The sequence below is a fragment of the Strix uralensis genome, chromosome 15 (genome assembly GCF_047716275.1).
Source record: "Strix uralensis isolate ZFMK-TIS-50842 chromosome 15, bStrUra1, whole genome shotgun sequence".
Taxonomy (NCBI): domain Eukaryota; kingdom Metazoa; phylum Chordata; class Aves; order Strigiformes; family Strigidae; genus Strix; species Strix uralensis.
Genome location: NC_133986.1, coordinates 4,392,017 through 4,406,508, shown reverse-complemented (window position 1 = coordinate 4,406,508; position 14,492 = coordinate 4,392,017). Strand labels below are relative to the sequence as shown.

The 14,492-nt window shown below is 35.9% G+C and overlaps 1 protein-coding gene across 4 annotated transcripts in view; it reads left to right on the top strand.

Annotated features, from left to right (window-relative positions):
- Positions 1-14,492, top strand: part of DNAJC24 (DnaJ heat shock protein family (Hsp40) member C24) — a 42,012-nt gene that overhangs the window by 16,883 nt on the left and 10,637 nt on the right. For all 4 annotated transcript variants that reach the window (XM_074885010.1, XM_074885009.1, XM_074885014.1 and 1 more), the window contains exon 3: positions 7,344-7,482. In XM_074885010.1, coding sequence (XP_074741111.1) covers positions 7,344-7,482 — 139 coding nt within the window. The remainder of the gene's footprint in view (positions 1-7,343; positions 7,483-14,492) is intronic.

The window sequence follows — 14,492 nt, the reverse complement described above, 5'->3', positions numbered from 1 at the left end:
GTATAAATACTGAGTAAAGCATGAGAAATGTTTTTAAACATAGTTTCCAATTTTGATACTTTTATGTTCATGTTAACTCCTGCATTTTGTTCTTATTGTTTTATTAAAAGGATGCACTTCATTATATTGCAGGGGACATACTGGTAATAATGATTTGTGCGTTTTCTTGGTGCAACACGCTTGTTTGTTGCTAAACTTTGTACAGACCAAGACTTTGTGTTAGGCTTTCTGTTCTGCTTGCTTACGCCCATTTTTGTCTTTAAAAGAATTTAGAGTTATTTTATATTATAATGTGGAATAAATAATAATAGTTTAGACTTACTAACCAAATAAAGTGTTATATATTGCCTCTGAGAGAAGAATGTGATTCTGAAATTTGAATATATTGCCTCTTCAATATTGAGCTTTTGACACAAGAATAAATAGATTGAACTCCCCAAATACTGATAATGTGATTCTTTTAAAAAGTTCTTCATATTAATCTGTGTAATTTCCGTAAGGAGTCAAAGTCTCATTCTGTTGGATTCCCAGCCATGAGTCTGGCAATGTTATTTGAAAATAATGGCTTGGGTTTCTCTCTTCATCCAGCTGCTTCCAATGTTTTCCTCTTCTCATTCTTTCTCTCTTCTGAACAGCATAGTATCCAACTCTTCTGTCCACTTGCTGTCATTCTTCAAACTCTCCTATCAGTGGAAATGGATTTCATTAATGTGTACTGCTGTTATCTCATACTAACCAATACTTATCTGATTGCTTTTGCAATGTTAATCCAACCACTCCTTTGCATACCAGATTCTTGACTTTTACCTCTTTTGTTCATAATTTTAATTCAATTCTGTCATTCATCAAAAATGGTAGCTTCACCAGATATGGAGCAGTGCTCTGTTTGTAAAGTTTGGATTGAATTTCTCTTCCCTGACCATTTCCGAGTGTCTTTCACCACTGCTTATTTTTAATATAAATACAAATCTTTTTACAAATTCCAGAATGTATTGTTGTAGTGTAGGTCATGAACACTGTGGCTTCCTGTTACTCTTACCATGGAGAAGGAAAAAAAAAAAAAAAATATAAGTCATACTTGGCTGGAAATCTTATTTCTAGCTGCATTGCATGAAACAAATACTGTCAGGCTATAAAACTACCGTAGCTGCTACTATATGCCTAACATGGAGAAAGGGAGAAGGATGCTGAAAGATACTAAGTTAATTTTAGATGTTAATATTCTATCATTGACTCTTATTTACAGCTTAGATTTAGTCATTAGATGTAGTTCCTATGAGTACTTGAATGCATGTAAGTAATCCCGTTAAAATCTGACTACTTGATTTACTCAGGAATTTAGGGCCCATGTCGAGCTTTAAATATATCCCTTACTCAAATATAGGTGCACATCCTCTATTGAAGTAAAGCAGGAATTCAAGACTTGTCTAAACTTGTCAATTTAATTTAGCAAGGTGATTCCATGAAACTGTAAATAATTTCAGAGTTAAAAATCTTTAATAAATCTGATAGTTTAGAAATTTACTATGCTGTAACTGTTGGTAGTACTGACAGCTTAGTGATTACTTTGACTCATGATAGTAAGTCCAGAATAGTCTTAACTTTTTCATTTTTCAGCTCTAATGATTTCATCATTGTTCTCTGTTTGTCTTTACACCTTAATAATAGTTTGCCTTACAAAAAAAAGATCTAAAAGGCGTGTAATAAAAATTTGAGAGTCTGAAATTACTTTGCCAAAATTATTGTCTTGGGAGAGAAGGTCAAGATTTCATGCAGCCGTATCTGGTTCATCCCTTTTATATTACTTTTTATTTTCTGCTGAAGACTTCTCCAAATGTTTGACAGCTTTGGAAGAAGTATTGGAAAGTAGGAAAGACAAAGTCATAGAAAGTGAAGAGTACTCCTTATTTCAACCCTGGAAAAAAATTTAGAGCTGATCTATTGCATTTTCCTCAGTCAGAAAAAATACAAAGTTTACATTTTAAATAGGCTTACTTAAAAGCTGTGTAATTTTGGGGAGAAGTTCTTTACAGTTATCTGTGATATGCATAGTAGTAAATGAAAACACTTTTTCATAATTTAAATAAAAATTTGAAAGTAGTAGTTTTCATAGAAAATAAAACCTCCTGTTTTGATGTATGGAAAGGGGGACATGGTGCATCTTCGTTTTTTACGTGAATACCCCTTATACATGAGGCAAAATAACCATGGTGATGTATTAAGTAATAAATGAGAAGGAACAGTACTTTTTTAACCTTTTCTAAATAATCAGCCTTTTCAATTTGTCATGTGGAAAAGTAGTTCTGAGTAAAAGTGACTATATTAAGCAGTTTAGTTATCGTGTATTCCACAGTTTAGCAAGAGACTACAAATTTAGTGTAAAACCTATGCCCCTATGCTTCACCCCTACCCTCCCAGTAATTCATAGTAAGTTGATTCTCACTGGGTGCTGTAAGTTTCTTTTGAAAAATATATTCATGAGATGTACATTAAATTGATTTAACTAGGGGCTTTCTGCTTGCTAATCTGAATTTGATTAAAATCAATCAAGCCTATTACACTTATTGCATAAAGTTAAGCAACTCGTACAAGTGTTAAGAGGATAGGAACCTTAGCGTGTCATCTCTGTGTTGCTTGATTTGCTCAACCAAAGCCCAAACAGCTATCATAGTTTTTCATCTTGTGGTATGAGAGTTCTTAAGGTCTGTTGGTATGGTTATTGAGATGTAATATGATTACAGTTATTGACCAAATGGTCTTTAACTTCCAGTCCAGGGATTAATTTTGCAATTCTTAAATGCAGAAGGGACCAAACTTCACGGAATATAAAGTAGGCATAACTAAAGAATGTAGTAGTTGAATGTACTGTAGTGTGTTCCAAATTCTTACACAAACCCTGTGGGTAAAAAACATACGTATGGCACACTGTATAAATAGAAATATCACTGTATAAATACATTACAGAGGTGGAACTCAATTTTCAGATCTACACTTTTAATTATTTGGTGGACACAACAACATTAACAGCTTTTTTCTGAGATGGAAAAAGTTTGCTCACTTGCTTGTTCTTTATTCTGTAGTAGGTATCAAAACCAATAGATTAGCATAATAGAATGCAAGTAATTTATCTAATGATAAATTAATCTGATGTTCCATGAAAAATTTCTAAATTTTTGAATACTTATGAAACACATACAGGTTCAGTTCATAGTTTTATAAGTATGTTTGCCAGGTGATATACTGTTTCCCACTGTACCCAAACTGCCAAAAAGTACAGTCTGATGTATATTAAATACAAGACAGTTCAATACACTTGTTTTAGAAAGGTATAATAATGATACTGTAATTGAAAAGGGTGTGCGGTTAAGTTTGTATTAGCCTGCTTTTCTGTTTCCCTACAGCACTAAAAATTTCACCATGTCTCCAACAGATAATGTTTAAAGTGTGTTTTTCATTTGAGCTTTGGACTTCAAGGTTCATGCTTTTTCAAATTTTTCTTAGTAATTGTAAAAATAAAACCAAACAAAAATCCTAAAATAAAAATTTTAAAATTAACACACCAAGAGCCAGAGTCCTCAAGAAATAGTATGATAATGCGATGTTAGTAAAAAATACTACTATGTTCAAAAATCAAGATGAGTGCTTAGCAAAAAGTTGTTTTTATGAAGTATTGCTTCTTAGTAAACGTTACTCATAGGCAGCCAGGAAGATTTAAATATATCTTAAGTGCACTAATACAGCTGAAAATTGTGCTCAGGTGGCAGATATGAATGACACAAAGATAATCTGCACAGACTTTGAGAAGTGATACTGCAGGAGATTGGGGGGCTGTAACATTTTGAGCAAGAACTTATAACTGGATGCATAGAGGAAGAAATTAACAATACTTCAGTCTGCGTAGAAGGAGATAGGTCAAGTAGAAAACAGGTGTCCATTTTTATTATGGAGGTTGTACACAGTTGCAGCTGAGATTAACCCAGAAATAAGGCTGAATGGGGGGAGATCAGAAATGCACATCATATTTCACCTCCCTCAAAACCAAACCCCTGGCTTTATTGAGGCAGCTCCACTGAAGAGTATGCTGGAGAGGGAGAATCAGAAGCAAGAATAATGTAACCATGAATGAGGAAGGATACCAAAAAAGAGCATGTGTAATGTCTGAAGTATTGATGGAGGGCATTAGAGGACTCTTAAACTTCAGCTATTAGTAGGTTGGTTGAGACTTTGGTAAGGTGTCCTCAGTGGTGGGTGTCTGAGCTGGCTGAACAGGGTCTAAAACAGTTGGAGAGAGGACACCTTGTTTGTTGTCTCAGAGATGAAAGAGAAGGGTATGGGCAGTTGAATCACGAGTGGATTTTTGCGCCAGACAAGCATTCTTGGGTTTTGATCAGCAAGCTGGAGAGTAGGAAAAGGGAGTCAGTGAGAACAGGCACATAAGGAATGCAGATGAAATGGGGTCACTGGTGGGGGGGGGGGGGCAGGGGGAGAGGATTAGGGTAAAAGAGCAGAGGTTTTGAGGATTTTTCTTAGTGTAGATGTAGACTACTAGAGGCATTGGATGGTAATAGAGGAACAAGCCCAACAGAGGAAGGAGCAAATAGTTTCAGAAAGCATGGAGACCCAAATGGGGTTTTTATTAGTAGATCCCCTACAATGTAGTTGTTCTTAGTTACATGAAATTGTAGGCTTTTGAATATAAAAATTGCATATGCTACAAATATTATTTTTTTCAAATCTATAGGAAAAGTTAAAAGCTAAATGATAAATATGAAGAATAGTTAATTTTCTGCATTATTCAATAAATGAACAGAATAGCCTTTTCTGCATTGATCATTATTTTTGCAAAGTACTTTTGTGACATTCATCACAATGTTTTTCACTGATTACTTCCAGTGTAGTCCAAAATTATTTTTCAGTCGGTCAAAGTTTTGGTGTAGCAAAAGAAAAGTGTGAGCAATTTTGTGGGAGTGTTTTCTCAACATTCTTGGCAGAAGAGAAGCCGGTATTCTTAGTGCTGCTTTGGGCAATTGGTCAGTAATGTTTTCATCTATCTGTAAGAAACTGATCTGAGAAGGTGTGGTCTTGTGGCCAATCCAAACAGAACAACATGAGCAACAGTTTTCTGCAGTGCTAGTCAAATCTAGTTAAGTTTCAGTGGTACTAAGTCTGGTATAATATTCCTTGCATAGGCCTTTACATTCTTCTGGTTGTAAGCTTGTAGGAGAATGCTTACAGTATCATCCAAATGGAGTGAAATGTACAGCAGTCACAGAACTCTCTTTTTAGGTATTATAATTAACCCTACAATATTTGGGGTGAGTCAAAATTTTAAATATAGCATCTGAAATATTTTAAAATAATGAAGTATCATTTTTCAGATAAAACACTGCTTTGAGGAGTAACTGTTAGATGCATACCTCAAACATAATTGTTAAAATGGATAACATTGCTAAAAGGAAACCATGTAAGTCTTTAATGTGATCTGACTAGTCTGCCTTGTATGTAAATGTGGTATATAATCAGCCACCAATGTTAAAAATGCTATTAAAATTGAAATACAACTGGAAAAGCTCAGGTTTCAGAAAAAATGGGTTTGAAAACAAATAATACATTTAAATAGCTTTACAGTACAACGTGATGTATGCTGACAGAGCACTGAATTTAGTGCCCACCAAATAAAGGTATAATACTCATTATCTAATTAGCTATTTAGAATACAATGACTAAATGCAATAACCAAAAAATTTTGGTTTGTTTGCACCTTAGAATTTTGCCATCTTTAGTTGGGGAGATAAAAAAGGGATCTCTAGGAGATAAACCTTTATGCATTGTAAGTGTGCTTCAGCTATGTTTTCAGCAAGTTGCAAGCTAATCCTCAGTCTTGAATGCAGAGATGACTTCAAGTGTGTTTAGTCATATGGTGGAACAAAAATATACATTTGAGTACAGACTTCATACTTGAGCTTCAGATACATTCATCTGTATATGGAAAAATACCTGTGAAAAAATTAAGGTCAAAGCGTAATATTTTGCTCTTACGTACATTCTCTTATTGTCATACAGGGGATTTCTCTGTGCACTACCCATCAGTGCAAATGGCAGATACATCAGTGAGCAAATACACTCCAGTAGAAGTCCTTTTAAATTTTGGATTTTATAAAGCACACATGATACTAGTACTCCTTTCCTTCCCAAAATTAATTACAAACTAGTGATAATTATAAACAAAGGGATTCAGTTAATCAGAAATTTGCTCAAACACTTGTCGAACAGGTGTTTTAAGTCTTGAAATCTGCTGTACATTGCAGTGCCCCAACTGATGTTAGTATAAAGGGCAGAAGGTAAGGCTCCGGAATAAGGGGTATCTTGATTTATAACACATTTATCAGCTGATAGGTCTCATTATATTGCAACTTTCTCATCTTAAATGCTGTTTCCTGTTGGTCCATCACATATACTGAGCAATTTAAAGTATTAAAAAAAGACATTATTGGAGATGAATTAAAGCTACAGGAAGATGAAGCTTTGAGGGTTCCTTTTCAGTAGACATTTGAACCACAAAGAAGTCAGAATGGTCTATTCAGAACCTGTAGTATGAATGGTAAACAAAACATGTTACTATTTTAATTATTATTGCCTATTTAACATGGGATTTCTTGCAGCCATGTCCTTGAATAACCATTTCTTAACTAAAATGACACAATTTTGTAACCAGTGATCCATGACTTTAAATATTTGGAAGGGCTATTGATTCACTGAACTGGAAGAAATTAAAGATGTTGAGACATGTTTTCAAAAGTAGAATTACATGTGTTATAAATTATATTTGGTCATGTACCTTTAATTTACCATTTAAATTTTTAAAAAGCTAGGTACATGTAATACAGCATTCAATTTATCTGTAATAGCTTTAACTAAACATCAGTGGTGTAGTTTAAATCAGCTATATGTAATATTGCAAGAGCTGCTAGGACCTACAGCAGCTCCTCTTGTTCCCATGTCGTGGTCTTCTGCATGTACCTATTTCTGTTTGTGGTAGTCATTCTCTCTAGGTAAATTGTCCATAAGACCAATGATTCCATCAGCAAATTATCCAGAAAATGCTGTCAGTGCGCATGGTGACATTTGTGCCACTGGTGGTTTTGTTGCCATTTCAGTGGTCTAATTAAATTGGCAGTTTTGTCTTGTGCCCAGCATCGTTGTCTCCCTTCCTTTGGCACCTTAGCTCAGACCTTCTCCTTTTCTCTGTCCTTTTAACTGAATATCAAATGCATTATTGATTGCTCCTCTTCCACCCTCCTCATGTCCACTCCCCTCAACTTTTTTTTTTTTTTGATTGGCAGTATCATCCAGACAAACAGAAGGCAGATGTGCCAGCAGGAGAAGTGGAGGAGTGTGTGCAGAGGTTCATCGAAATTGATCAAGCGTGGAAAATTCTAGGGAACGAAGAGACAAAAAAAGAGTATGACCTGCAGCAGCGTGGTAGGTTCCTGCCAAGGAGTGCTGTAGTGGCAGCAGCTCTTTAAATAAGCAGGGTCTGGGAGTGGTAGTTAGATGGTATTTTAAAATGCTGTTTATTGCTGAACCAAATGTTTCTTTCACTCTTGTCCTACTTTCAAAAGTGGATCCATTATTTATAGCTTTTGCTACACATACATTAGCCAGTGAAAACATTGAATTACTTCCAACAAAACATTAGGTAGCGTTATTCCTAGTAATTTGAATGAATATGAAATGTATACTAATTACAGACCATAGCCCTTGTTATTTTATTAAAGCAGCTTCATTAAGTGTTCTTAATTTTAAGTCTTACGCTACATTTTGTTGCAGTATCTTAGATATAGGTATTAATCCATTTATATCTAGTGTTCAATGTGTATGGCTTTATAAGCACTTCAGGATCATTAAGACACATTCTTTTTGGTTGTGTGTGTTGTGGTAGCTTTCATAATTCATCTGTAGTCTAAACTAGGCTTTTTAAAGCACGTTTATAAATAATATTCCAATATAACACATTAACTAGGCAGCTCTAGCATATATTTCTTTTTATACCTCTCAGAAAATAGCTTCTTAAAACAGTGACAGGCTGTTGTGAGAAAGAAAGGGGGGAAATGTAGGTCAGGTCTGTCACACATGGACTACCATTACATGAAGTGATAGGCTGTCTTTCTGCTCTGGCCTCGGGATAGGAGTCCCTCAGCCTTCCATTAGAACCTTCAATAAATGTATATCCACCCTACATGTTAATGGGGAGAGTCAATAATAGTGTATTGCCTGTGGGGAAAACACTCAGTCGCACTCTGCAGTAACACACTCTGGTCCAGCATTGACGTGTAGCCACCACCACTTTTGAATGTGTCTGATAAAAGCCCACTGTCTCTGCAGCTTGTTATTGAATTCTCTTCCATTGTACATTGGCACACCATCAGACCTTTCTCTCTTGTGCTGATTTTTAACTCCCCTGCCGCTGCGGATACCAGAACTTTGAGAGACAAAGGCTTAGTCATTCTGGCAGATATGCATCACTGCAGGATAAAAAGAGTGATACATAATTGTATATACCCAGTATGAATTCTCTAGTTAAATAATCTTGTATTTTAGATTTTGTGTGAGTATTGGAAAAGAGGGTGGATGGGTGAGAACAGAATTGTTGAATAAATATTTTAAAAGAATGAAAAAAATTGGATCTTGTACTAATTTGTTATGTAAACAGTATTAAGATCTAACTTAAATAAATTTTTCATCTCAAACATATTTTTTAAATGCCTGAATGTGATGCCAGGACAGGAGTTTCTGCTACCCAGTGCTCTCATCCTATTGTACTCTTAGCATTGTAGTATCGGCTGTGTCTTCCATTTTCACAAGTTGTACATGCATAAGTTAAAAGAAATATTGGAGATTAAGTTAGAAGTCTTTCGTGTATCTAGTGAGTTTTACTTAAAGCTTAAATACAGACTGAAGTTCCGTTTTGCTTGGGTCAGGTTAATCCACTGACGTAGAGACCTACACGAAGATTTAATGAGTTACTTTGTTCTCCCATGGTATTTAAGGATATTGCTATAAATTAGTTTTGACAAAACTTATTCTACAGTATTTTAAAGGTTATCTATTTCCTGACAATCTTTTGCATCCAGATGAGTTCTCTGAAAAGCCATCTCAAGATTCTGGAAAAAAGACTTAATAAATAAAGAAAACATAGTACAATTATTTACACAGGTATTTGGTAATGGTATGATAATGGGATTGATATATTTTAATATAGAGGGTGCCATTCATAGAGGACTCAGTGTTTCAAACTAAGCCACATGTAACATACATGTGCGGTGTTGCTGAATTCTTTGCAGCATGTTCCCTGGCAGCAAAATGATGATGAAATAAATTCTAGTTCTTTGAATGCCTGTCAAGCTGCTTCTGAAGTCATGATTCTAGACAAATTTGTAGACACTGCTGTAAAAGCTCACAGAAACAAAGGAATTGAGACAGCAGCTAAGGGGAATAGTGATGAGAGAGATAATATAGCAAGTTAGTAAGACTGCAAAGTCTAAGAAGCAGAATCTGAAGGATGACAGTGTGCATGTGTGTGTGGCTGCCAGTCAGCAGGAAGTCCTTTGCGCTGTAGTCTCTTTCCCTTTTCACAGATTGTTCATTTGTATGTACCTTCTTGTGTTATGTTAACTAAATCTTAATTACTTGGCTTGGAAATTCAGTGGCCAGAGAAGTTCTAAGAAGCTGAAATTCTGTGGGGCTCTGTGGTTTTAATTTTCTTTTTGTTTGAATTGATGAGAATAACAGGTAAATGTGCTTTCGTATCTTAATACTGCTTTTCTCTGAAGGTATCACAATGATCTACTAATATTTTGTGCCTTCAGGCCATAGTATTAAAAAGGAAAGGACAAACAAAAGGACAAACCATTTAAAGGTTTGGCTCAAACATTTATCCAAACCTCTCTGGTCTGGAAATATTAAAAGAACTGCCATTTTGCATGTTTTGTGAAAATCTTTCCAATTCGTTGTTTTGTCATATCTTTAATAACATCTAAGAATACCCTTTTATAATGGTGAATCTTTTGCTTCCAATCCCTGTGAAAAAATTGGGGGATGGAAAAAAAGCTGCAAAACAATTTACCTATTAAGAATGGACTTTTTTTTTCTCAACAGATTTTCTTCTTAGAGATTTTGTCGTTCTTTGTTTGGTATCCCACTTAGAAAAGATGAATATGCAGTGAAAGTCAAGTTTGACAGCAATAATTACTAAAAGTTTTTCAGTGAGTTTAGCTTGGAAAAAACCTTTTTCACGGTTTTCATATTAGAAGGCATTTGAACCCTGAAAGTTCATGCTCTTGTGTCACACTTTGAAAGAATAAAAAACTTTTTACAGAATCAGAGTATCATGTAGGTTGGAAGAGACCTTCACAGGTCATCTAGATCAATCTCCTACTAAAAGCAAGTCCACATAGGTCTGTTGCTCAGACCTTCCCCAGCCTAGCTTTTAATATCTCCATGGATGGAGATTCCAGAGCTGCTCTGGGCAGCCTCTTACAGTGTTTGAACACCCTTATAGTAGAAAAACCAAAACACCCAAACAAAAACCAAAAAAACAAACCCCAAACCAACAAAACCATGTTCTCCTTCTATCAAGTTGGATATAAGGACTCTTTTTGCAACTTGTGCCTTTCACTTCTCATCCTTCCACTGTGCGCCTCTGAGAAGTCTTCTCTACACCCTCCTATTAGGTAGCTGTAGGCAGTGATGCCTGTGTTCTTTTGGCCTCTCCTTGTATGACATGTGTCCCAACCCTCGACCATGCTGGCAGTCCACTGGACTTGCTCCTGTCAGGGCTTTGTACTGGGGAGACCAAAAGTGGACACAGGACTTCAGATGCAATCTCGGTAAGTGATGAGTAGAGGGGAAAAAAATCACTTCCTTGATCTGCTGGTTACACTCTTGCCACAAGAATGCCCTGCTGACTTGTGTTGAACCTGTAGTCCACCAAGATCCTCAAGTCCTTCTCTGGAAAACTGCTTTCCAGCCAGTTGTCTCCCAGCCTGGACTGGTGCATTAGGTTATTCCATCCCAAAAGCAGAACTTAAAATTTGTTGAACCCTTAGATGTCCCTGTCAGTCCATTTCTGTATCCTGTCGAGGTCCCTTTGGATAGCAGCCCTGCAACTTCCATGGAGTTTTGTTGACTTAAATACAAAGGAACTGTGTATTGAAACAATCACATAATTAAGAAAATTAATTTTACTAATTAATCTTACTTTTTTAATTATTAATGATTGAATGATTAACAGAAAGGCTACAATTAAAATTAATAAACTGGTGATTTTGATTAACTTCTGGCAGTCAATGTCGCAAATAATTCAAAGCTAGTAATGGGATTGACACTAAAGCCAGCTGCTTTGTATATGTTTTGGGGGCAGAGGGTGGAGAAATTTAAGAATCTAAGGTTTTTTCCACGTATGGCTCCAGTGAGGTTCTATCCAGGATAATATGTTTTTACATGATGGTGGACACAGGTGTCCATAAAGCCCAAGTGTTTGTAGAGTGGGGGATGTAATCACCAGTAGGAGTTTTCACATCTCAGCACATACCTCCTTTTGATTTTCAATTTTTAAACTAAATTTTTAGAAAAATATTGCAGATGCAATTTTCATACATGAATACATATTCCAGCATAATTTTCCTTTTGTTCTTTCTTCATTTCTTAGACATAAGGAATTACAGGTCCTAACTGGAATTGCTAGTGTTCCAGTTTGTGCCATTTGTCTCTGAGAACAAGTCTGGTTCCATCCTCTCTGTACCTTCCCTTTAGGCAGTGAGGCACAACAAAATAGCTCATTTTAAAATATCTGGTCACTAATTTAGCTTTCACTGACAATAACGATCTCTTTAAAATGAAAAATCTTTTAAGTATATGTCCTCACTCTCAGTTAAGTTTCTACTGCAGGTTCAGAAAGGGAGTCTTATACAGGTGTTGTCATGAATTAGGAAAATTAAAACCCAAGCAATAGCAGGTAACGCCTTCTCCCTCTGCTCCTTCCCCGTTCTTCTCCTTCAGTAACTGAAAAGACTGTTCTGGAGATGGTCACTTTCCCATTAATCCAGCATTCCCTCCTGCTCCAGCAATAAAGTGATGATACTGTATTAGACATCAAGATACCTTACATCATTTGGTAACTAGGATGCCAGAAGAATAACCTTACAAATCCACTATGAGTATAAGCAGGAGAAGCGAGACAAAAGCCTACAAAAATGCTTTTAATAGCTAGCAGAAATGGCAGTTGGACACCTTGACTACCTTATTAAAAGAAAGAAAAAATTAATGCAGCATATTTTAGTTGTTCCTCCTTAAGAAAATTCCTTCTTGAAGTACTTTTAGACCAAATTAAAGCTTTTAACATGGCTGTTACTTTAGGCTTTACAGTGCGCAGGTTATACTCTTCAAGTGACAGAAGTGTATATTCCTTCTCTAGCCATGGGTATAATGGCTGTAGACCCTCAGCTAGTGCTGGAACACAAGCCTTTTACCATAGCTCTTCAGAGTTAATTCTCATCTGCATTGGCTACAAGTGAAGCAGCATTTTTTTGTGTTTTTTTAACAAACATAGCTTTTTGTTATGAAAATTCTTAACGCATGATTTTTTTTTCATAAGTTCAAATTAATCATGGTTATTTTGAATCAATGCAAGAGACTCAAACTTAAGTCATTGTCTAAAAACTAAACAGCCTATTAGGAAAAATTAACTTGTGAAAGCATCCAGGTTTTGAGTACTGTGGTGATTTTGATAGAGTAGATACCATGAACAGTATTTGAATGACGGTACGTGTCTTGAACTTTTTTCATTGTGTTCGGTTTTTAAAAAAAAATCAATCCTAAGGATATATGACTGATAGCGAGCTAGAAAAATCTTTTAAGTATGACTATTTCTACTATTACTGTAAATTGTTAAAAGGGTTAAACTTCCATTTACTGCTTGCAACCCTTTCCCTAAAACTCAGCCTTAAATAGCCCAAGAAATATTTATTGTATCCTCAAGTGAAACCTAAATACCTTTCCTCTTTTACGATTTCTGAATGACCCAGCAAGGGCTCTAGTAAAGCTTTACTGAACCAAGCTGCTAATAGTTATTTAATGTTGTTCTGTAGCCTGAAAGAATCTCAGTAGATTTTTCCTTTTAATCTCTTTGAATTGCAGGCTCATAAACCTCTCTGATGAGCCTGCCAGTGTTTTCTTAGATCCTGCAGTTGAGACAATGGAGCTGCAGAATCTTTTCACCTCTTGTTGTCAGACAAATCCAATAGATGGCAAAGCCAGGCAGGCTGTCCTTGTGAATTAAAATTTGTTTTTCAAGTTATGGTAGATGATCAGGTCTTTGCAATTTTCCCTATATGTTCAGGAATGTTTCAGAAAGCACAGCTCAGTACACAGAGATCTACAGTTTGAGCGGACGTCCATAAGTAAGCCTACCGTGTAACTCAGTACTGGTAACAATATGAGTCTCAAATAACCTTCTCCTCCAGCAAGGGAGGTAGCTGTGAAGTCCCTTATTTCTACTTTTCAGTCCAGAGCAATGAGCAGTTACATAGAAGGAGCTGGGAACCATTTAGAGTACCCTACAGCCTAGTGAGTAGGTAAGGCAATCTCTTGAGAATTAACACAAAATCATCTAGGCCTCTGATTTATTCAGCAAGTGCTCAATAAGTACCTCTGGAATAAGAAATTATTTCACTGCCAACTTAGTTTTCATAGAAGGCTGTAGGCAACACTATGTGCTCTAGAAAGTTTGATGTTATTAAACTATAAAACTTGCTTAAAAACTCACTGATTCAAGAGAAGGAACACCTACTTTCTCAATAACAACCTGATTTAAACCTTAAATAAGCACTAAGCTTCTGAGTCTTGCCAAATCTAAGGCATTTCTGTGTATGTGCTAAAGATCAGCTTTCAGGCATTTCTGCTTCTTTGAAATACAGTGTTTGGGGATTGGAGTTTCCAGGTGTCAGGCAGCAGCTGGGAGGTTTTGTGTAGTAACTTGTAAGAGGTTTATGTCCCTTTTTTTTTCTTTTTTGTATATTACCTTTTCTGGCTTCACTTGTAAGTTTGTTGACAAAATCTGATATTGTAAAGTTAAAGAACTTGGTGTAAACTTTGTACAGTCAAATATGAGTGTGCTGACAAACTGTAAAAAACAATTTGTATTGAACAGTTTGCATTCGATAATTTCATCTGTATTGTACACTTTTCATTTCATGCTGTACTCAATGTTGGAAGAATCCAGGGGATCAAATGGCAACAGATCTCACAGGTGCAGGCCAGAACTGACCTTTCTATGCTGAGACTCTTTATCATAAAAGAACACTTGGACTAGTCTTCCCCTAAAAGTGTTTTTCATTTATCTTTTGTTAGAAGTATGTTTTTGCAGGAATCTTGGTGGTGGTCTCACATGCAATCCTAACACTTGGTGCTTATTTGGCGGGGGGGGGGGGGGG